We start from the raw sequence: 24,694 nt of genomic DNA, 5'->3' as shown, positions 1-24,694 counted from the left end.
CAACCAACCCACTGACTTGAGCAAGCAGCAGCTGTTCATCCCTCCACCTTAGTCATGCCTCCAGAGCTGCCAGAGTGGCTATTCCTGCTAGCTGTGAGCCAGGAAATCAGAAGCAGGAAAGGAGAAGCAACCAAGGCTCTGCCCAAGATAGAATTTCAAAGCAGGTCCTCTTTCTCAGCAAGCCTGAAGAATGGGCCAGCCCTGACCCGTTAAAGAGACAGGCAGACCCACTGACTGTTATTCTCAGCCTCCCTTCTTTGTCAATCCACATACATGCTCATCTGAGGATGCTAACATTTATCAAGCAGCTACTGTTTCCTCATGTCATCCCATGGTACCTTTTTTTCTTTTTAATGGAAGAAACAAACTCAGAGAGGTTAAGAAAGGTCACAGAGCTAGTATGTGAACTAAAGCGTAGGTCATTTAAATTGTATGTTCTCTGTGTTGTCCCACCTTGTTAGGTACCCTTGGGAGTTTATATGTATCCATATACAGGGGATTTGACTCTGCTGCTGGGGGCGGGGGATGGCATCACCAGTGCATAAAACCCCCCATGCTACCTGCAATGACAATGACACTGATGCCTGAAGGATAGAGCCTGTGATGGGAATATAACAATGCCAAGTTGTATCTTGTTTTTATTTATTGTATTTTATTTTTTTTTAAAGATTTTATTTATTTATTTATTTATTTGAGAGAGAGAGAATGAGAGAGCACATGAGAGGGGTTAGGGTCAGAGGGAGAAGCAGACTCCCAGCTGAGCAGGCAGCCCGATGTGGGACTCGATCCCAGGACTCTGGGATCATGACCTGAGCTGGAGGCAGTCGCTTAACCAACTGAGCCACCCAGGCACCCTGTATCTTGTTTTTAAAACCACATTTGATAGAACAGGAAAAAAAATTTGTGTAAAAATGGTATGTTCTTTTTTAAAAATCAATTAATTAATTAATTTTTTAAGTAATCTCTATACCCAACATGACCCTGAAATCAAGAGTTGCATGCTCTATCGACTGAGCCAGCCAGGTGCCCCAGAGTGGTATGTTCTTATAAGGAGATCCACAAACATGCAGGTAGAAGCACAGTAGAAAATACTGGGGGAGAATAAAAGGAAACAAAGAGAAGTCACATCGTCACATCATTTGTTGAGTTGATTCAATTCAATAAGCATTTATTTAAGCAAAGTATGTGCGCCAAGCACAGGGGATATAAAGATGAGCAAGACAATTGTCGCTTTCAAGGAGCTGTTGGTCTAATGAGGGAGACTGACCCAGAAATAATTGCAATCCAATAAAATAAATATATTTGGGGGTCAACGGAGGCACTGATCCGGGAGAAAGAATTCAGAAAAAACATCACAGGGAAGGTGACATTTAAGCTGGCCTAAAAAGATGATGAGGTGTTCCCCAACTAGGAGGAGGGCATTCCAGGAAAGGAGAACAGAATGTGAAGTCAAGCCCAGAAGTAAAACAAAAATACACGACAGAGTACAGCCTGTTGTGGGTGAATGAAAAGGAGCAGTAGGGGGGCACCTGGGTGGCTCAGTCGTTAAGCGTCTGCCTTTGGCTCAGGTTATGATCCCAGGGTCCTGGAATCGAGCCCTGCGTCGGGCTCTCTGCTCCGCGGGAAGCCTGCTTCTCCCTCTCCCACTCCCCCTGCTTGTGTTCCCTCTCTCGCTGTCTCTCTCTCTCTGTCAAATAAATAAAAATAAAAAAATTTAAAAAAAGAAAAGAAAAGGAGCAGTAGGACTTGAGGCAGGAGAGCCAAGCCGGGCCAGGTTATGAAGTCAGCGGGCTGACCTGACTCTCCGAGTAGGGCTGTGAAAGACAACTGGTCTGTGAGCTGGTACTGGTCCATGATGAGATCAGGACAGAAACTGAGAGAACTGAGACATTTTTTTATAGCAATTTGACAGAGGGAATTCTGGCCTTTTAATGCAATATAAACTTTGGGCTTGTAGAGTTTATGTGTTTTTTAAACTGAATTTTTCCCATCTTCCTAGTAGTGGTTGTCAATTGGAAAAAATTAAACCACGTATAGTTTGAAAAGCACTGAGCTTGAAATTAATCCTTTCCTAATATCTATTAAAATAGAACAGAGGCATGATCTAGGCTTTGGACACATACTGCGAAGTTGACCTTAGGCAGACACTACTGTTTGTCTGTCCTTCAGCCATTCTCCATTTTTCCCTAGTTTACGGAACTGTGATTTTGCTTGGGCAGTATGTTAAGGAAGATGGGCTTCTCCCTCAGTTGCCAGAGCCTGAAATAAGACTGGTCAAAGCCAGGCATGATATCCTATTCCCCTCTCTGGCAACTGCCTTACAAGTGGGCATGTGACTAATGGGATATAAGAGGAAGTGTGTGGGGGAGCTTCTGGGAAAAAGCCTTCCTGACAGACAGTGAGAAGGCCTGCTGCCTTCTATCCCGGCTTGACCAGTGCAGTGCAGTGATGGAACGCTTGAAACTACCATGAGATATCACATACCTAAGGATGAGAAGGATAAAGAGCTGAAAAATAGAACAAGTCACACTTCTCCCAAGTATTACTGAGCCACAGTCTCAGATCTGGAACTTCCAACTTCCAGACTTCATGACAGGAGGTAAACTACATTTATTGCTTAAGCACTGTAGTTAGGTGGTCCGGTACTTGACGGCGAATGCTTCCAGATTCAGATCTCCCATAGGATCTCCAGAAGGACCACTCTTCAGGAAACAGTTCTCTGAACATCTGCTGATTGTTTTATTCTGTGAAAACTTAACATCAGACAACTTCTTGTGTTCTACTAATACATTTCTCTCAAAAGTTTGAGTAAACTATGAGGGGAAATGCTCCTTTAAACTCAATTTGACCATTCAGGATGACTTGGTTGTTAGTGGCCAAGGTAGTTTAGTGGAGAATTGGTTGCCTACTCAAAGTCCATCTACCCCTTCCTCCTTGTTAGGGAATTCCAGTTTTGTGCTGATAACTATAATTACACACGGATCCAAGGGCAGTGGTGGGGTGGGGGGGTCCTGTTTAAGCCAATCAGCATAAGGCATTCTGTTTGGCAACTATTATTGGTCCATAAAAATACATATAACCTAATTTGTCTCAATCAGACTTTAAAAAAAGGGATTTCATATTTTGGGAATGGTTTCTCTCTTCTGCTGGACTTGAACAAGAAAGTACATGGTTTCATCAGTTCTGGAAGAAAGAGCTCTGAGATGAAAACAACTGAGTCTTGGATTACCATCATTGAACCTATGACATCATCGCATCTAGAGTTTGCCCTAACTCTGGATTTTCAGTCATATGAGTTTCCCTTGATGAGGATTTTCTATAACTTGCTTTCAAAATCACCATAATCAACACAGATGGAACTACCAGCTAGCAGTTTTTGATAGCTAAAGAAAGAAACCCTGGGTAGTCACACATGCACTCTTTTTAGGATAGTATCTTGGAATATTCATCATAGTACTGAGTATTCAACTTTATATGTTTATAGTTTGTATACATATATCTCCTAGATTATAAGCTCTCTGAGAGGCTTAAGAGTAAGACCGTGTCTTACATCTTTGTTCACTACTTAGCACACAATTAGCATATATTATGTCCCGAGTAAATGTTGAGTCAAATAGCCTCTCATCTCCTTGAGGGCAAGATGTATGTCTGATTCACACATGAATATTCAACACCTAGTGCAGTTCCTTGCATATAATAGGACTTCTCTAAATATGAACTGAATGAATAAATGAATTTCGAACCATGAATATTTGATGTTTATATTAGATACTTGGTACAGCAAAGAACACTGGGCTTGAACTTGACTGACAAGACTTATATCCCAGGTCACCAGCTATTTCACCACAGCAATTTCCTTAAACTGAGTACCTCTCACCTGTAAAATGGGAAGTATGGTTTTTCCAGCAGCCTCACATCAGACTGTATAGTTAACCTGAAGTAGGCCTTGCTTAGGGTCATGATCCTATCTTTTCTTTTTTAAGATTTTATTTATTTATTTGACAGAGAGACACAGAGAGAGAGGGAACACAAGGAGCGGGAGCGGGAGGCTTCCTGCTGAGCAGGGAGCCCGAGGCGGGGCTCGATCCCAGGACCCTGGGATCATGACCTGAGCCAAAGGCAGATGCGTAACGACTGAGCCACCCAGGCGCCCCATGATCCTATCTTTTTAAAAAGATTTTATTTATTTATTTGAAACAGAGAGAGAGGGCAAGAGGGGGGGGGGGGGGGCAGAGAGAGAGAGGGAGAAGCAGACCCCCTGCTGATCAGGGAGCCCAATGTGGGAATTGGATCATGACCTGGGCCGAAGGCAGACACTTAACCAACTGAGCCACCAGGCACCCTCATGGTCCTGTTCTTATCAACCTTTCAGTTAAATGTTTTAAGGTTAGACAAAAGGAAATGATTAGAAAGAATGGTGTGATTGTGTCTGTATTGAGCTTGGGAATTACTGTGAATAGCAGGAGTTTAGCAAAGATTATGTCAGAATGTGGTGGTCACCTACTAGGATGTGAACTTTTTCATTTTTCAAATTACTGTGGTAACATCTCTTACTATTATTGGTACCAAAATGTTATGCATAGTCTTTGGGAAGGCTTAAGCACTAGGGAAGGATGGGCAGAGCATCTCGTGAGATATATTTTTAACTACGGCAGATGTCAAGAAGGGTGCTTTAGTTCCTTTATCTATCATGTGAGCATATCAAACTGGCAAAGGTTGAAAAAATTAAGCTTGCCAGGAGCTTAAGGAAATAGGCACCTTCAGATACAAAGGTGCAAATGGGTAACCCCCTTCTAGAGATCAATCAGGCAGTACTCATCCAAAGCCTTGAAAACATGCATAGCCTCTGGCCCATCCTTAGCTAAGTAATTAGTAAAGAATCTGTAAAGAATTTCCTATGGAAACTTCCAGTGCAGCATTATTATGAAGCGGCCAAAAAAATAAAAAATAAAATAAAATAAAGTATATATATGCAGAAAGAGATGAATGGCAAAGTCACCAAAAAGTAGTCCTATTGTAGACTGGTAGGATTTCAAGTGATTTCTTCCTTTCTTCCTTATATGTTTCTATAAAACCAACCAACAAAACAACAACAACAAAATCAGAAATAATTTAGGTATCAGTTATATGTCCTGTTCAAGACCAATACTCATTCCACGAATGGTATCTGGCATAACAGCAAGCATTCTACAAAACATTTTGTTTGATGAATGAATGTACAAATAGGGAATTAGTTAAATTATAGTAAGCTCAGAATGGATTCCTACATAGCCAATACAAATCATATTATGAGGACTATATTCACGGCTGGTAAAATATATCAAGGGGAAAAAGTAATATGATTTCGTTAAAAATATATAGCATAGAAAAATAACCTTATCTTTTATTTTAAAACATGTATAAATGCATAAGAAAAGTCTGGAACAGCATACAGCAAAAATTAACACTGGGTGGTAAGTTTATAGGTTTTTTTCCCTCCTTTTTGTAGTCCAGGACATATTCAAGCAGAATCTAGATGACCATCTGCCAAGGACTGGTGTTTGGTGGGAAGTTGATTTTTATCTTAGGAGTTCAAGATTCTATTCTTCACCTAGAAGAATACTCTGAAAGCTATAAAGTACTTTTTTTTTTTTTTTTTAAGATTTTATTTATTTATTTGACAGAGAGAGACACAGAGAGAGAGGGAACACATGCAGGGGGAGCGGGAGAGGGAGAAGCAGGCTTCCCGCCGAGCAGGGAACCCGATGCGGGGCTCGATCCCAGGAACCTGGGATCATGACCTGAGCCTAAGGCAGACGCTTAACGACTGAGCCACCCAGGCACCCCTAAAGTACTTCTTAAAAGTATTATATCCAAACAAATATTCAGGTAGAAATATAAGTAGAGAATCAAAGAATTAGAGAATGTTAATTAACACTAAATGCTAGATACTCTGTCAAATGCACAGTATATACACCATTTTAATTAGTACTCACAATCTTGTACATTAAGTATTATTTCTATCCTTGCTTCTTTTTTCTTTCAGATGAGAAAAACGGACTGAAAGAGGTTGTGACCTGTTGAACCTAAGTCTGTCATACTTCAAAGCCACGCTGTGAATCCTAAGGAATAACTTAATTCAGCTCCTTTATTTTATAAAAGGCAATTTTCCCATCACAGAATGACGTATGGACACTACATATTCTCTTAATGTTTATCAGTATCTTTTGTTGTTGAGATTTGAAACTCAATTTACTTCAGGCAGAATATGACCTTGCTTCGTTAGCCCATAAGCAGCTAACAGGACCATGGGGTTGCTAGAGTGAGCAAACCATACTCTTTGTACTACTCCGGGTATCACTACAGCAGAGCACTGAGCTATTTCATTAGTGACTTATCTGTACTAGTCCAGCCTCTGATCTGGGCCAGCTTCTAATCAATAAGAGATAATTATCTGGCCAGCAGGCATTAAACTAATGATCCTAGTTTATCTTAAATGTAACTAGACATCTACAGATTAATTATGCAAAACAGTTGAGATCTTCCAAGCCAAGGCACCTGAATGTGGTCCAAAATCTAAACAATTAACTTTCCCAAAGAGAGAACTAGTAAAGAATAACAATAATGATACAAAATATTAAGACTGAAGGCTTGTCCAGTTCTTGACTTTAAGTAAGTTTAAAATAAAAAACAAAACATTGAATGAGATGATATGGCTACCATACTCATTCTGAATTGGTAAGGGGTTATTTCCTTACTTCTATGCGCTTCATTTGGAGAGTTCACTGAGTGAGATCAGTATCTTACAACAAATATCTAGAATTCCCAGAATGACACAACAGAAGAAATTAATATTACAAGATTTTTTATACTATATCAAGAAAAACAAATAAATGCCATGTAAGGATGTGAGGAACACAAAAAGAAACACACCTGAAGATTTCTGACCAGAGATATTTTCTTTTTTAATAAATTATACTTTTTCCATTTCTCAAAGTTCCTCAAAGAATTCCCAAAACTACTGAATCTTCTTCATTCTTCAGGAATTATTCATTCACAGAGTATACCACCTACAAAAAAAAAAATTATATTAGAAAATTAGATTTCAAACATCATGCCAGACCTATGGAATTAGGGAATTAAGACCAGTAGAAATGAATGTTTCACCCAAGTACTATTAACTCTAAACTGTGGTTTAGAATAAAAACCTACAGTTTTAAATTCTAGTTTTGTCTAACTAAAAAACATCACTGAAACTGTTCAATCCAGTACACTTTTTAATCTTTAGAAGTCTTTGTTAAAAACTATATATGTTTATTTACTAAAAAAATATCTTCCCAAAAAGGCTAGGACAGTTTATTTTTACAGATATTCAAAAGAAGAGACTTGCAACCCCCTTCTTGTTGATTCAAGTATGCTTGGCAAAGATCCACAAAGTGGAAGGCAGAAGGTCAGCTCTGTATACAAGGGACATCCTGTGGAAAGTTACTCACTTCATCCCCAGGGCAAAAAATGGCAAAAAAGGAGAGTAGTAGAGGATAGGTTGCTGGTCTAAGTCAATCAGTACCAGGCTTCTCCCCAGACTGTTCTCACCTACTCCGACCCCCAGTCCCTCTCCCAGAAGACAGAGAGCAATGCTTAAAAAGGTAAGTAATTTGGGCTAGCCAGCTCTTCAAGCCCAATGCAAGTGCTTCTTCCTTCATCTAGCTATTATTCCCTGTAGGTGGTTTAGAAAAGATAAGCCTCATCAACAATACAAACATCTAAACTCTCTTTTCTAAAAGGCTCAAAGGAAGAATACACTTAAGCAAAGGATTGAGCAAGAGAGATAAGCAAAAATGAAGCCACCCGATATTATAAGAGCAATCTAGAGCTCTGTTACCTCTTCGGCCACTAACTATATATCAGGAGGGGCTACTCCTGAAAGCCTCTGGGTGTAAACCTCTTGGTTACTTGTCTGGATGTAAAGTCCTTGACAGAAGAGACCTTGTCTTTCTCATGTTAGCATTTTCTAGGGTATTAAACAATAAATACATATTCAATGAATAAATGTTTGAATAGCAAGAAATGACACTTTTCCTGGATTTTCTTGGGATTATATTTTCATACATAATCAGGTGGGTGTGGGTGAGAATTCAGCATATTTTAACCAAATCTTAAGTTCTGTTAAACAGTAAATACTGAGTATCCCCACTGCTCAGTCCTAGTCCTTTCATTTTCTTTCAATGACTTTAGCCCCCAGGCTGAGTTCTCAAGGTTCCTTTTGACTCCTAAAGTCAGAAAGATACTAGCTGCCATTTCCTCTTTACATTTTTAAACACGTTCTCGGTTCCTCTAGTTTCTCTTTCAGTGGAAAAAAAAAAAAAAAAGAAGTCATACGATAGAAGAAAGTGTCTAGAATCACCACCATCACACACCTATTTTTCCTTAGGAGTAGTTTTCAAGTCTCTGTCTTTGCTACTATTAAATCTTTAGGTAGTTTATATTTAGCAATATCCCTGCTACTTCTTCAGCTTAACCCAGTGGTTCTTAAAGGGTGCACATGAACATTACCTAGCAGTTTCTGAGTCAACAGGAACAGATCAAGGCCTAGGGCATGTGAATTTCGGAAAACAGTCCTCAGATGATTACAAGGTACACCTTTGGCTGAATGTAGCCTACTTTTATATTAAGTCCCGATGTACTAAATTCAAGGTACAATAAGACCTATCTTATTTAGGATGTAACATTAAAATCTACAAAGGTTTTTGAATTAAGTAACTTTTGTGATCATTACTGGGAAGATATAGGTTTGCAAAAGTATTTTTCCTTTACAGCTATCCTCAGAAAAATGTGATCTAATAGTCCAAGGGATATCAATTTAGTTACGTTTATTTTGTAACAATGTAGACACTGGTACTGGATTTTACAGCCAATGACCTAGTTACTGAGATATATATACCTACACATTTCAACAATAGGTCTTTCTAATTTGCATTCATAATAAAGTTTTAGGATTGAAGAGCAAGTCTGTGCGCAGTTCTAAAAATGAGTATGTTGGCAATAAGATCTCATTAAGTGCAAGGAATGAAGTGTAAAGCATCTGTGTTTTGGAGAACATAAAAGACCTAGACTCTAGTTTTAATTCCACCAGCTAACCATTCTTAACTTGAACAAGTCTTTTTTTTACTTCGCTGTTTGTCCATTTCCCAATGGGGGTTGGGGAAATAGGACACCTGGAACCAAAGGAGATCCAAACACCTGTTCCTTTTCCAAAAGTACTATCATGCTGACAATGAAAACATGACATCTGAATTCTAAAAAAGGCCCTATGTGGATTCAGATTGTTCTTCTCATAACCAGGATTCAAAAATATGTAATCAGGTCATATATTCAACAGACCTCAACTGAATGTCTGCTACCCCCAATTCCCAAGACACAGGCTATTCTGTTCTGGTTTCTCTTTGATAGTTTACAAATCCTATTCATACACCTGTCATTTAATCATCACAATGACTCTATGAAGTGAACTAAGGTTCAGAAGTTAGTGACTTGCCCAAAACCACACAATCAGTTAAACATCAAGTCTTTTAAGTCCAAATCTCTTGCATTTTCTTCTACACACAAACAAAGTACATAGGAATCACTCTCACTCTCTGTCCCAATGATATAAAGAAAACTAGGATATCTTCGAGTCCTTGTGAATTTATGCTAATTATGACAACAGTTGTAGCACCTTTGTGGTCCATGTGAAGTCCAAGAGAAGCTTCTGCTGCTCCTAAAATTAGCATTTTTAAAAATCACCTTTTTTACCAAGACAGGCTTGGCACTAACCAACAGTTTACACAACACCCTAAGGAAGAGAGTTAGATTATGAAAAAGGAAACCGTGTACAAATGTTAAGATTCCAGGTCTTCAGAAATAATCAATAGGTATACTTCCACTTTTAAAGAACACCCCCCCCAAACATACACCCAAACTTACTTATTTTACAAAATGACTCACCATGGGATTTAAAGAAATTTAAAAGCCATTTAAGTATGTCATGTACACACAGAGTAGATACACCATACCATATATAAAATCACGAAATGTATTATGGTTCTCTTTTTATAAATTAAAAAAATGAAACCCAGAGAGGATTAGTGTCTTGATGAATGTTAAATGCAGCTGAAGTAAAATACATGCTAAGTTTGCTAGACATCAGGAGAACCAAAATTAAGCCTCAGCACTTTCAGCCTAGACTGTTTTCCACCACGTAGTGGTACTTCTTATCAGCTTGGAACAGGTTCCTTATCTGTCCTTTTTTATAGCTCAGTGAGGAAGACTAGCCATATGTGAAATTCTAAAGAGGCAGGAGAGAGAGGTGAAAGGGAAAGAAACCAGGCTTTCTATTTACTGTTATATTGGAATGTGACTTTGGCATTATCTCTCAGCTATTATTAAGTTAAAAGTGGCGGTGTGGTGTGGATGTTGGGGGTGGGGGCAAAAAGCAAAGGAAGTCTGCCTGGAGACAGAGGTTCCAGTCCTGATCCTGCTAACTCACCCTGGGAGCCATTCCATACCTATAGGCCTTAGTTCCTCATTTATTTATTCATTTAATTAACAACCCTCTATTGAGCACCTACTATGTGCCAGGCATGGTTATGGGTCCTGGGTATATGACAGTTGAGTAAAGCAAAAAATTCTTACTTTCTCAGGGCTTACATTCTACTTGGTGTAAAGCAATGCAGACAATAAATAAATATCTAATATGCAAGCAGTGATGTTAAGAATAGGGTAGTCACCAGCTCAATGTGGCTATTCACATTAAAATTAAACTAAAAATCAGTTCTTTCTTCAGTTTTACTAGCCACATTTCAAGGGTTCAATAGCCACACATGGCTCCACATATGGCATAGTGGAGAGTGAAGGTACAGAACACTTTCATTATCACAGCAAATTCCATTGGACAGTGCTGGGATAGAATGATGGGGAAGGGATGCTATTTCAGGTGGAGTGTTGAGGCAAAGCTTCTCTAATAAGGAGACTTTTTTTTTTTTTATGAGTTTTTATTGATTTATTTGAGAGAGAGAGAAAGCACAAGGTGGGGGAGAGGCAGATGGAGAAGGAGAAGCAGACTCCTCACTGAGCAAGGAGCCTGACTCGGGGCTCAATCCTAGGACCTGGGGATCATGACCTGAGCCGAAGGCAGACACTTAACCAGGCACCTCATAATGAGACTTTTGAACAGAGACCTGAATGAAGTGAGGGAGGGAAATAAGGTGCTATCTGAAGAAAGAGCTTCCAAACAAAAATCATTTATTTATGGTATTGTTGTATAATTTAAGATCCCTTCAGCATTAAAATTTGGATTCTAAGTTCTTTTAAAAAAAATTGTCTGGGGCACCTGGGTGGCTCAGTCTGTTAAGCATCTGCCCTCGGCTCAGGTCATGATCCCAGGGTCCTGGGTTCGAGCCCTGAATTGGGCTCTCTGCTCTGCAGGGAGCCTGCTTCTCTCTCTCTCCCTCTGCCTGCCGCTCTGCCTACCTGTGTGCTCTCTCTCTGTGTCAAATAAATAAATAAAAATCTTAAAAAAAAAAAAAAAGGTCTGAGGTTATAGTATTATTAGAAGCTTGGTACAAAAGAAATAGCTATAATTCCTTTCTCTTTTGCAGAAAGCAATGCTTCCATGTACTACTTACTCCCTATTTAAAAGCCCCTACTAAAGACCCACAATACCAGGAATAAGAAATAAAGAGTATTTTCCTTTTAGTTCCTTTAAGTCAGACAACTGAATATTTTGAACTTCCTAAACCATTATTCCTTCTGACACTAAAGGCTTTTATCAAACCCTTTTTTGAAAGATAAATTCTCCCTCCCCAAATCCACTGAATGCCTCTCAATTTATTAGCATCATTTACTCCCTACATTAGAAATTGAAAATTATCTTTTAAGTGATACTTCAGCATCTTAGATTAACCAGGTGAACTATCTTTTGAATAGAATGTTGCCTAATGACTGCTAAATCTATAAAGCACAAATCTGAAGCATTAAGTTTATGTATTATCTTTCCAGTCAGAAAGTATCCTGCTCACCGTTTCATATCTTAAATCCCAGGGCTCTCATGCATTCCTTGTGGGCCTCGATTAGGTGTCCACACTGCTCTTCTCCTTTCTCAATGATGCTATAAAACATAATGTACTTGTTATCTAACAAAGTAAACATTAAACACATTAGTAGTAAATAAGCACGCATGATAGTGATAGGGAGTGAGGTAGAACATGGGTCTGATGAAGATAGCTGGGGTTAAAAAAAATGCTATTACACCAAACGGCTTTGTTTTTATTGGCTCTTGTGATATTTCCATGCCCATGAAGATGTTCCACAGATAACTTGTTTTTAGGGAGAATCTAGAAGAAATAATTATGTTTAATATTGCTTCTAGTTCATATCCAAGGAACAATACAGTTCTCTAATGAAACAAACCATCTGAATACAATATTTATCTTAAATGAAGGACAGAAAGAAGAACTTAATTTTTTGACTATTACAGAGGAATTAAATTTTTTATTCTGCCCTATATTCAAATAGACCTAAATAAATCTCTTTCTAATCATAGTAACACCCAACAACATAAACAGCAAGATCTGGCAGCCAACAGCAGCCTGATGAGCCTCCTTGTGATGATCAAAGAACTTTTTATTTGTAAAATTTACAAAGTAAAACCTAGGACCACACAGCTTTATTTCTAGGGCCTGAAAATGTAATTTTAGCAAAGATCAAGTTAAGCCAAATTCAATTGTAAGAAAAAACTTACTACTGACTATAGGTATTTGGGCACACTGGTCTGAGGCAATTAACACAAAAACAATTTGAAGGATAGGTTCTCCTTGAAAGATCCAAATCCTATACATACTTCACTAGCTCAAGGGCTGCCTGCAAATGAATGAATGCTTGGGATAGCGAGCTCCCTATGAAGATAATAGCTAGCAAGGCACTTGTGTGGCTTGTATCATTAACCGTTACAGTAATCCTAGAGGTGGATACTTTTATTAGGGCCCATTTTACAGACATGGGAGGAGGTACCTTAAATAACTTGCTCTAGGTCACAGAGCTGGTGGACCAGGATTCAAAGCTTAACTCTGGATCCCAGGCTCTTAATCATGACACCATACTATTTTCAGATTCCACAAGCACTTACTGTTAACTAGGAAAGCTATTTTCAGTATCAGATTGTAGTCCTTCAATTCTCCTTTCACAGTATTATTTGCAAAGTACTGAGTATTAGTAAAAAGCACTACGCTCCTACAACTCTTATTAACCCCACCATGCCACCTTTGATTATTTTTTATAGGACAAAAAGGGGCTGGAGGGAGAGGTGTACATTCACATTTTCTGAGCAACCCCCCTGAGATTTGTTCCACAACACAGGCTGTATAAAATGAGAACAAATAAAACCTTTTGTGCGTTGATAGTAATTTAGATGTACTATTCTGAACACTGTGTCACCAACGTCATAGGCTGATTTTTAATTCATCTACCCAAACAGGGGGGAGAGTAAGGGGAACTCTTCAGTACTTTAAGAAATGTACCGTATCCTACTATGCCAACATTTTACCAGAAAACTTTTACTCTTTGATCTTGCCAAATCTTCTGTCATAGCCCATAGCACGTGGTAGCAGCAAGCTTGGCGTATGTCTCCATTAATTTTAAGCTCCTTTAAATCAAGTAGCATCTTTTTTTTTTTTTAAGATTTTATTTATTTATTTATTTGACAGAGAGAGACAGCAAGGGAGGGAACACAAACAGGGGGAGTGGGAGAGGGAGAAGCAGGCTTCCCGCGGAGCTGGGAGCCCGATGCGGGACTCGATCCCAGGACCCTGGGACCATGACCTGAGCCAAAGGCAGACGCTTAACAACTGAGCCACCCAGGCGCTCAATCAAGTAGCATCTTTATCTATTTCTATGTCTTTAGTAGACGTAAGGCAGTGCTCGACACATAACATGCTCAAAAGCCCTTTGCAGTAAGGGATGAGCGGGTGAAGCGAGCCCGGTTCAATCTGACCTCTCTCCTAACCCTTCATCCATGTCTCCGGGCTGGGCTGTGGGTTCAGTCAAGAGACAGCTGACCCAAAGCCTACAGGGGCCTTTAACTCTCAAGAACGCAGCACAGCAAAACTCGGAGCCCAAGGGCAGGCAGGGCACGAAGGCACCGGAAGGCGAAGCGCGGGGCGTGCCCGCTGACCCTCCCCGCTTGCGCACTGACCAAGCATCGCGCGCCTTCTTGGTCTCCGGGCAGGCGCAGCAGGGCTTCAGCGGCTTCTTCTCCTGTGAGTCAGACGGGGTAGGGCTTGCGGTCGTCAGACCAGGCATCTTTGAAGCCTAAAGCAGCAACTAGCACCGCCACCCCTACACTCTCCCAGGCTTGGCGAAGGCCGATTTGCCCGCAGTCACTTCCGACAGTGGCTCTACAAGGGACAGGAAGTCCTGCCTCTCTCAGACCCGGAGGGAATCAGGAAGGCGAGAAAAGGTAAAAAGTGGCGCCTGCGCAGGAGAGGCTAAATGAATTATTAAGGCGAGGGCGCCTCTTCCGCGCAGGTGCAGAGAGGCGGGGTGAAAGGGCAAAGTTTGTCAATCAACTGGGGGACGACTCGCAAAGGAAGAGAGAAATGAGCTCATATTTCTTAACTTCTCCGCCTAGCAGTGGAAAATCGAAGCCGAAGAAGGTGAAATGACTTGTCCACGCTAAACATGAGAAACCACTAATGAGAGCCAGCTCCACCCAGTAACGGATTAGTTCCGCATGTTTCCTGTTGTATTATCTGCCCTCCTCTCCCTCCGCAGCCCCACCTCCACCTCCGTCTTTTTCTGATTTAGTTAAAAATGATCAGCAAAGACATTTGAACAATGCAATCCACAAGTGTGGGGAAAAAAATTCTCCTAATATTCATACCGTATACCATACACTTTAAATTCTTAACGGGGGCGCCTGGGTGGCTCAGTTGGTTAAGCGACTGCCTTCGGCTCAGGTCATGATCCCAGGGTCCTGGGATCGAGTCCCGCATCGGGCTCCCGGCTCGGCAGGGAGCCTGCTTCTCCTTCTGACCCTATCCCCTCTCATGCTGTTTCTCTCTCTCTCAATCAATCAATCAATCAATTCTTAACGAATTGGTGTTTATAGCTCCCTTTCTAACTTACTTGATTTCAGTATGAATTGTTCAATCATAGGGCAAATATACCAAGTAATAAAATTGAAAAATGATTTTCCTTGGCATTTCTTAAATTCGATTGGTATAAGTAAACTGGCACCTACTATTTGCAATTGTGGGTTTTTTTGTTTTTCTTTTTGTTTTTCCCGCAGAGAATTGTTGGAGAAAGGGAATGAACTTATTTTTTAAAGCAGGACTTCAAGGCATTGTTCAGATAGCTGCCTAGTGATTGATATTTTGGGTAATCAGACTTTCAGTATCACCTAACAAAGGTTTGTTTCTGTATTTCAGAGATTTAGCTCAGGGAATTCATTGGTATGTCTGTGAACTGGTGCTATATGGAAGTAATTTCTTTTTTTAAAAAAGATTTTATTTATTTAAGAGAGAGAGAAAGCATGAGAAGGAGGAGGATCAGAGGGAGAAACAGACTCCCTGCTACGCAGGGAACCCATGCAGGACTCGATTCTGGGACTCCAGGATCATGACCTGAGCCGAAGGCAGAGGCTTAACCAACTGAGCCAGGCGCCCTAGAAGTAATTTCTCTATGTGTATTTTCCAAATTATTAAAACCATCCCTATTTTGTCATTTAAAAACTTTTAATGAGCATGATTTTTACCTCATTATGGATTGGTATGTTTAAAAATACAACATATTGTCCTTATGTTCTCCTAAAATAACCCTTATCTACCATTATTAGTTCTTTCAACTAGGTGTTCACTACTCTTGTTTAATATCTTGCTATTTAAAGTGTTTCTTGGACTACCAACCTCAACATCAGTTGGAAAGGTAATGTACAATAAACATGGCTGCACAAATCAATGCGAAAAAGAAACAAATGGAAGAAAATTAAATACTACATCAAAAGGTGGGGCTCTGGATGCATTAAAGGTGTACATGTGAAAGATCAAACTAAGAAATTAATAGAAGGTAGTGATAATAGAGGAGCATATCTTTTTTTTTTTTTTTTTTTTATCATCCCAACTTTAGGGTGCCTGACTGGCTCAGTCAGTGGAGCGTTTGACTCTTGATCTCGGGGTCATGAGTTCGAGCCCCACGCTGGGTTTAGAGATTACTTAAAAATAAAATCTTAAAAAAAAAAACCCATCCCAACTTTAATAGCATGCCTCTGTTACTTAGGACCCCAAAATACATTAATGTAAAGTTGGTGAAGGTTATCTTTATACTGAGAAGGGAGGTACAACCTATTTGACAACATTTCAAAAGCACAGATTGTGTCAACACAAATTGAACAAACCATTTAGAATCTCTAAAAGTAAAGAGAGTTTTATTTGAGCCCAAGTTAAAACAGCTGCCCAGGAAATACACTCTTCACAGGGAAGAAAGTACTGTGGAGAATGAACAGTTTTTTACAGAGTTACATACTTTTTTACATCTTGTAAAAGCTCAAAAGATTACAGGTTAGCATATAGGCAGGAATGACGAGTTTTATTGTAAAGGAATGCAGGGAACAGGAATGTTGATTGATATCTCAAGGACAAGAGGGTTTTTCCTTTAGGCTACCTTTCCTTAGGCTACACAAGCACACGTACAATGCATGTATGGCAGGCCATAGTCAGGCCTTCGTTTTGAACAAAGTTTATGTACAGTCATGCTAACTTAGGAAGAAATCTAAAATGGCTTCCCTTATATATCAGGCCTTTAGAGAGTTTTTCTCTCATCATCAGTAAAAGGAAAAAAAAAAAGATGAAGTTAATTACATCAAAACAAAGGCTTGATGTTTTCCGTAGGACATGTTAAATTAATTAAAGAAGCCATCAGACTGATGTAGCCCTAATGCTGCAGTGGCCTACATTAAGCAAACCAAAAATTAAGCCTATAAATACCTCAAGGTTACAAAATCAAAATGCTAAGGACAACCATTCACAAACAGCCAACTCAAGTTTAAACTGTAGCCAGTCAATAATTTGTTTACTTTTCTTCCGCCTTCTCTCTGTAGAAGCCTCTCTCTGAGCTCCTGTCAGTGGAGTGAGTGTTCCTAACCGTTTCTGCTGCCCAATTTGTACCAATTCTTGTTCAAACGAACTCTTAAATTTTTATTATGCCTCGGTTTATCTTTTAATAGAAACTATAGACAAAGTTAACACATAGATGATGAATTGGTCAAAGATACTTGAAATATCTAAATCCAACAAGGGATTGATGTCTAGAATATTTAAGGAACATATAGAAAGTAACAATAAGAATAGCAACCTCAATAGAGAAATGGAAAAGGGTTATGAACAGACAGTATTAGAAGCAGAAATGTTCAAGCAACTTTTTTGTTTGCCTATTTACTGCAAGAGGATATGTAGAATATGTAGAAGAAAGAAACTGAGGCCAGCACTTATAAAAAGAGCTATTCCAAACAAGTATGAATCATAGATATGGAGAATAAAACAACAGTGAAGTATCACTTTAGACTCATTAGACTGACAAAAATTAGAAAGCTGAATAATGCCAAGTACCTGTAAGGATGTAGGAATCCTTCCAGGTTACTGTTGGGAATGTGGAATGGTCCTGCCATTTTGGAGGGAAGTTAGGCAGTATCCAGTTAATTTAAGAGTAGATGCATATTCTGTGACTCAGCAATTCTGTTTCTGGATCTATATTCCAAAGACTTCCTCAGCAAGTCCATAAGGGAACATATATGGGGATAATTGTCACAGCATGTTTATGGGGCAGAGAATTGGAGGCAATGTGGGCATTCATCACTGCGGGGGTGGATAGGGAAATGTAGTGTACTAGGCACATACTAGAAGACATTGACAGCATACACAAAGTAACATGGACACATTTTTTAAAGAGTGTGGGTAATGAAAAAAGTAAGAAAGAGAATAGATACATATCCCAATACCATTTACATAAATTTAAAGAAGGGGTACAAAACCCAAAAATACACATAAGAAGGCATATATGTAAAAAGACTTGCTTTAAACAGAATGGTTATGAAGGAAGGTAAGTGGGGGAAGAGAATGGGAATAAATGCAAATAAAGTGATCTTTCAGGGACCAATGATGACAATGTGTCATGCACAGAGCAGGATAAAGAAGGCAATTATCCACACGTGAAAAACAAGGAAAACTATGCTGGTAGCATCCCACTACATGCAATTTGGAAAACACTGCTTCGTAGGGTAATAATTGAATTTAATTATTTTGATGTCCTCTTTCATTACCCTTGTAGGTGGTGTTAAACAAGGTAAGTTTTATTCTAAGAGCTTTAGCCGTGTCCTTGCTTTTAAGTAAAAATAATCATTTTGTTATAAAGACATATTGTGAATTTGTAGATGATGTGCTGTGATCTTGTCATACTCATTTTGGTGCCCCAACAGTAGTTAGCAGATGGTAGACACAGCATAAAGTTTTATTCAGGCAAATTATTCCAAAGAAAGCTTTATTTTGCCCTGTTGCTACAAAGAATCTTCAAGTATTTTTTCCCATAGGTCTATCTTAAATAAGGAGAGAGACAAAAAGAAAATGTTGTTTGAACTGATTTTTCCCTCTAGTATTGTCCAATAACTCTCATATTGGCACTGATAATTCTTAATAGAGAAGCCAGATTTGTAAGATGGGCCCACTTAAAATGTATAAGCTGTTGAAATGGCAGCATAATCTTCAGCTGTAATGTCTTCCATACACGATGAGTTTGTGAACCATCATTTGATCTTCACAGCAGTTGAGCTTACTATTTACATTATAGATGAGAACATTGAGAGATGGATATGATTTGTTTGTTCAAGGTCACATAACTCGTAAGTGGTAGGCCTGAGACTCAACATCATCTCCTTCTAAGGTCTGTGCTCAATCTACTATCCCACTTCATTTGTCTAAATGCAAGGTGAATATTTCTTATTTTTAAATTAATCATTGATCTCTAATGTGCTACTGAACTTTGGTGTCTAGGAAATCAACAAGGAAGAAAAGAGAAAGAAATATCTGGGAGAATTTAGGGAGTTAAGAGAACCATGTAGATGTAGATTATAGACCAAAATGCTGTAACAGTTTCAGCAATTGAGAAAAGATTTTTCTTGCCCACTCTCCTTCCTTGCTTCAGTGAAGAAAGTGTACTGCAGTGACAACACTCTGATTTCCTCAGGGTAAGCTAGTATTGGCAGGCCTCGGGCAAAGAAGTTGGGTAGCAGCCCCTTCTTGCCCTGTCCCCACTTCCTTTAACAGGCTGTGTTCCACATATTAGCAAGCTCTTAGTTTCCTCCCTGAGCACTGTGACTCTTTTATTTTTAATTTTACTTTATTTTATTTAAATTCAATTACTTAACATACAGTGTATTATTAATTTCAGAGGCAGAGTTCAGTGATTCATCAGTTGAGCAACTGTGTTGCTTTAAACCCTTCCAACAACTGCTTCTTCGGGATGGAATATTCTCCTGCCCTTGAAAAAAAGACCAAAAGATAATCCTTTCCAAAATGAAATATTTATGTTATTCATATCCAGCTACTTACTTCTCCTCTTGTTTCAGAATGGTACAGTTAGGGGGCACCTGGGTGGCTCAGATGGTTAAGCATCTGCCTTCAGCTCAGGTCAAGATCCCAGGGTCCTGGGATCGAGCCCCACATTGGGCTCCTGGCTTGGTGGGGAGCCTGCTTCTCCCTCTCCCCCTGCTCATGCGCTCTCTCTCTCTCTCTCTCTCTCTCGTATCTCTGTGTCTCAAATGAATAAGTAAAATCTTAAAAAAAAAAAATGTTACAGTTACCCTACACATGTAGGTTGCTTTTTCTTCTGCCTTTTAATTTATGAAGAGGTAAGCTTTAAGGTTAATGATTGGTTTTAACATAAACACCATTCTTTACTTTTCTTACTCAGTCTAAATGTTGTTAGACTTGTGGGTTGTTGTTAGAGTAGGCAGTTAGTTAGGTTCTAACAGGATACCTGGAGGCCAGGACTGAGGAAGTCATGGCCAGCTATTGGGAAAGTCAGAGGCCTGTCCTGGCAGCACTCCACAAGAAGCCAGATCTAACCAAACAGGCCTGAGATGGTGGATGCCATGACAGGAAACCCCTGACCAAATTAGGAAGAAAAAGTGTAAAACACTGCTTCATATCCCAAGTAATAAACATTTTGCCTCTTAGTTAATAACGGTCAATAAAAGCTAGAAACCGAAACCCCCACGGCACACATTGTTCTTGCTATCATTCTTGATCTCACATCTCCACAGGGTACTTTTTACTTTAATAAACTTCCCGCTTCTGTTACTCATCCACTGTGCTTCATGTCTGTCCTTGAATTCCTCCTCGTGACAAGACCAAGAACCTTCGGCAACTCCTTCAGGTCTGGCTGGGTCGGTGGCTCAGGAACCAGGGTCTCCCCAGTTCACCCAGCAATAGGATGGCCTTAGTCTTAAAGGCAAAATAGGAGTATAACACAATGACATTTAGCGTTTCCCATTCTCCCCCAAGAAAAATCTCAAAAACCCACTTCCCCCAAGAAAAACACGACAATTTTAGAGCTCTAACTGGAGATTAAATTGAGAGTAGGTGGTGTGTGGAGACTAAATAATAAAGGATTAGATTCAACCATCTGTTTTACAGAGGCAACTCTGAGGTTGGTTTGATTAGTGCCTTTCATATTAAGTTCTTGCTTCCCAATTCTGATTCTAACCAACAATATTTTACTATTTTAAGCCTGTGGGGCTCTTCACTATTGCTATTGTAATTGCTATATTAATAGGCAGCAAGAGTTGAAATGGTGAGTCTAATGGACTTTTTTATAGTAGAGTGAATATGTTATTGTGTGGTACTGAATGGAAGCATTACCTATGAATGGCACCAAGCAATCATTCTGTGGTTGGCAGCCCTGGTAATGTAACAAGCAACAATTAAGGAAATACTTTCTAAAATCCCACCATGATGAAAGTACTTAGCTATTTTTCATGCCTAACAAATTCCAGGTGTGGAGACTTTACCACATAAGGGTAGGAAGTGGATGTTGGTAGAGGAGTGACACCATATGCTGAGAGAGAAGAATTACAAGGCTTGAATTCTCACTTCCCTAATTAATAAGTTTAGAGGTAATTTTGTACAGTATTTACATTTCTGCCTGCAAATTCCACAGGTAAATATGTACTATATATTATGCTCTATAGCTTTTTAAGAACTCTGAAGGGTTTGAAACTTTACTCTGTTTGCCTACTACAGTCCCATGAATGCTAGTAGAAGCCAGCAAACTGCTAGGTCAGAGATAAAGGTAATTTATTACTTACAGCCGTAGCAGCAATATATCAGCATTTTTGTGTCAGTTTGCTGAGCTCCAATTCCCACAGGGTGATGTGAAGAAGGCCAAATGACATCTGCATACATATTGGGTTGCATTACTGGAAAAAAATATAGTGAGCTTAGGAAACCCAAATCTTTAATAATGGGTGGTAAGAACGTCTGCCCTTTGCTCAAAGGGAGACTGACTTTTTTTTCTTTTTAAAGGTTTTCATTTATTTGAGAGAAAGAGTGTGAGAGAGCGAGAGCATGAGTGAGGTGAGGGGCAGAAGGAGAAGCAGACTCCCCACTAAGCGGGGAGCCAGATGCAGGGCTCAATCCCAGGACTCTGGCATATGACCTGAGCCAAAGGCAGACGCTTAACCGACTGAGCCACTCAGGCACCCAGGAGACTGACTTCTAAGGCTCTAAGCAAACCTGCCCTTTGCTCTAGAAATGCACACTATCTCTATTGTCCAAGGTTGTTTCCTACACAAAGGAACAAGGGCAGACAGTATACCCCTTACAAGGCAAGCAGAACATGGCCAACTGTCTTCCAACATGGCAAAGTATAACTTTAACGATTTTTTTAATTAACTAGCACTCCTCTACAATATCAAAGTTACAAGTAAACCACAAGACACAATGTAATTTCATAAAGACGGCACATTATTTCGTGCTGTGTAGCATTACCAAAAACCTAGTGGTAATACACGTTTATTATCTCCGTTTTTAGTTAGGAATCTAGGCGTGGCTTAAGTAGTTCCACTGATTAGGGTCTCACAAGACTGCAATCAAGATATTGGGTGAGACTGTGATCTTATCTGAGGTTCTAATGAGGAAGGATATGCTTTTAATCTCACTCAGGTTGTTGGCAGAGTTCAGTTTCTTGAATTGTAGGATTGAAGGTTTTGGTTTCTTGCTGTGGGTTGGAGGTTGCCCTCAGCTTCAAGAAGCTTGTTATGTGGGGTTCCCCAACATGGCCACTTGCTTCCTCCAAGCAAGGGAGAGAGTGAGCAACTCCAGTAAAATGGCCTGTACGGTCTACCTAAGACAATCCCATAGTCACATATATCTCATTGCATTTGACATATTCTGTTGGTTAATGTCTTCCAGTATATTTATGGAGGGGGCTGGCTGTTGGCTACTGAAGATAATTAATGTGATTCAGTGAGGAGAAGTCTTTCTGAAGAGGGGAGATTTTAGCTGAGAACTCAAATGATGAAGAGTCAGCAGTGAGAAGATGGGGGACAGGGATGAGGAACATTCTGGGAAGAAGGGACAGAAAGTGGGAAATGTAGCTATGCCCACAGACAAATATTATCATACCATTATAACATTGTATTTTGTTTCTGTGTCTGTTTTCTCCATCATTCAGTAAGCTGTACAAATTATCTCAGAATCTTCAACACCTATTTTATAGTAGATAGTAAATTTGTTTAATAAATGGATGTATTTATTAATTTAGGAATCATTTTATTAAGTTTTCATTTATCAGGAACTTCAGAGATGTAAAATGATCATGTGAAGGCCTGTGCCCACAATGAACTCACAGTTGTGTGGAGCAGAGTTGCAAACAATTACAATTCAAGGTGGTCCATGCTATTGGTACTATTATAGTGTTGGAAGAAAGAATGAAGTCTCACTCTTTTTGGGGGATTTGAGGAAAACTACATAATGGTAGTAAAGTTAGCACTGAGTCTTCAAAGATATCTAAATTAGTTGGGGTGCATAAATAGGAAAAGGCATTTTAGGCAAAGGAATCAGCTTGAGCAAGGGCTTGGGAGTGACAAAGCATATAGCTGGTTTGTAAAACCCCGAAGAAGTTTAGGAGTAAACAAAACCAGGAGTATGTATGGAAAGATGGATAGCATGCCAGGAGGCTTATTCAATAAATGTCTATGGATCACATCAAAAGGACAAAGAAGTCAGCTCTAAGGTGTGCCACTAGCCTAACAGGATCATTTCAGTATCATAAATAATAATGGATTAAGACACATCGGATTTGTAAAATGTATGCATGCCTAATGATACTAAACAAACAAAATCTTACTGGCTAACAGTGGAGGTTGCTAGGGCACCAACTCATTTCTCTGAAATTTTATAATAAAGTGAAAAACCACAGCATTTATCCAGTCTTTCTTCTAGGATCCCGGTATTTCAGGATAACCAATGAGTTGGTGAAAATTGTTTTTTTAAAAAAAGATTTTATTTATTTGAGAGAGAGAGCATAATCCGGGTGAGGGGCAGAGAAGCAGACTCCTCCTTGAGCAGGGAGTCCAACGGGGGAACTTGATCCCAGGACTCCAGGATCATGACCCGAGCTGAAGGCAGACCCTTAACCAACTGAGCCATCCAGGCCCCCCAAAGTTTTTTTTTTTATAGAATCCCAGCTAATAAAGAAAATCATTAAAAGTATTAGAAATCTACTGTTACAAGACTTAAGAGCTATACCAAAATGCAATGTGAAGATTTTTTTGATCTTTTGATAGGAAAAAAACAACTATTAAATGACATTTTGGCTTTAACCAGGTTAATTTGAACATGCACTATTAGATGACATTAAGGAATTATTAATTAGATGTGATAATGAAGTTAAAAAAATCCGTATCAGTTTGAGATGCACATTAAGGGTAAGATAATGCCTGGGATTAGTTTCAAAATACTCAAGCACGGAGCGGGAGAGGGGATGAAACTAGATTGGCAAAATGTTAACTGCTGATTCTTGGTGACGGGTCCGTGAGGGTTATTAAAAGTGGATTCACTTTTGCCTATGTTTAAAATTTTCCTTAATAGTTTTAAAAAGCAGAAGTCCCGCGGAAAGGGGATGTCCGAAATGAAAGACCCCAACTATTCTAGGAGATTCTCAGATTTCCCAGGGCTTTCCGAGAATTGTGAACTGTAATTGCCGAATCGGGGCTGGATTTGAGCAGCAGATTCCGGCTCTCCGGGAGCTGACCCAGGGTGGGCGGTTGAGAGCTCACAGCAGTTTTGGGAGCATAGTGGGAAGCGAGGACATATTTCCCCAACCCGGCGGCCTCCCCTCCTCAAGCCTGCCCTTCTTTCCAATCTTCCTTCCCTCCGAGCCCCACACGCCGCTCACGCACTTGGACGAATCTCTTTCTCTCCTATTCTTCCTCTCCAGCGCCTAGCTCCACCCCTAACTCTTCCTGACCCTACTTGTCCTCTCCCACGACAGCCCCGCCCCTTCCGTTTCTAGCCCCGCCCCATGTATTCGCCCCGCCCTTCCCCTCCTGCTCCTCGCCCCGCCCCTTATCTCGGCGCTGAGGAGGAGGTTACCATAGCGACCGTGCACACAGCAGCTAGGCGTCCCTCGT

At 39.8% G+C, this 24,694-nt stretch overlaps 2 protein-coding genes and 1 long non-coding RNA gene across 5 annotated transcripts in view; 1 reads left to right on the top strand and 2 right to left on the bottom strand.

The window, feature by feature from the left end:
* Positions 1-6,919: 6,919 nt before the first annotated feature.
* Positions 6,920-14,441, bottom strand: LOC118007067 (cytochrome c oxidase copper chaperone). Its single transcript, XM_035000105.1, has 3 exons — positions 14,207-14,441; positions 12,036-12,124; positions 6,920-7,049 (listed from the first exon to the last, which is right to left on the bottom strand). The coding sequence occupies exons 1-2, from the start codon at positions 14,311-14,313 to the stop codon at positions 12,040-12,042; spliced, it is 192 nt and encodes a 63-aa protein (XP_034855996.1). The 5' UTR covers positions 14,314-14,441; the 3' UTR covers positions 6,920-7,049; positions 12,036-12,039.
* Positions 14,392-24,694, top strand: part of CFAP91 (cilia and flagella associated protein 91) — a 109,149-nt gene continuing 98,846 nt past the window's right edge. The window contains exon 1 of one of the 2 annotated variants that reach the window (XM_035000085.1): positions 14,392-14,470. The gene's annotated coding sequence lies outside the window, so the exon portion shown is untranslated. Of the gene's footprint in view, positions 14,667-24,694 lie in introns of both variants that reach the window. The other variant, XM_035000084.1, reaches the window with a different exon arrangement.
* On the bottom strand, positions 19,954-24,506 carry LOC118007068. 2 transcript variants are annotated; one of them, XR_004678261.1, is made up of 4 exons: positions 24,464-24,486; positions 22,686-22,768; positions 21,368-21,478; positions 19,954-20,504 (listed from the first exon to the last, which is right to left on the bottom strand). It is a non-coding gene; the product is annotated as an uncharacterized LOC118007068 (long non-coding RNA). The 2 variants fall into 2 exon arrangements; XR_004678262.1 differs by lacking the exon at positions 22,686-22,768 and having other exon boundaries at positions 24,464-24,506.

The sequence above is a fragment of the Mirounga leonina genome, unplaced genomic scaffold, assembly GCF_011800145.1.
Source record: "Mirounga leonina isolate KUSES-001 unplaced genomic scaffold, KU_Mleo_1.0 Mir_115, whole genome shotgun sequence".
Lineage (NCBI taxonomy): Eukaryota > Metazoa > Chordata > Mammalia > Carnivora > Phocidae > Mirounga > Mirounga leonina.
The sequence above is the reverse complement of the archived record's forward strand: the minus strand, read 5'-3'. Positions and strand labels throughout refer to the sequence as shown.

Bases quoted from the DNA above. Each gene is read 5' to 3' on its own strand.
- LOC118007067 (XM_035000105.1), bottom strand. From the start codon at position 14,313: ATGCCTGGTCTGACGACCGCAAGCCCTACCCCGTCTGACTCACAGGAG. The intron at 12,125-14,206 runs GTCAGTGCGCAA...TATGTTTTATAG, and splicing joins AAGAAGGCGCGCGATGCTTG to CATCATTGAGAAAGGAGAAG.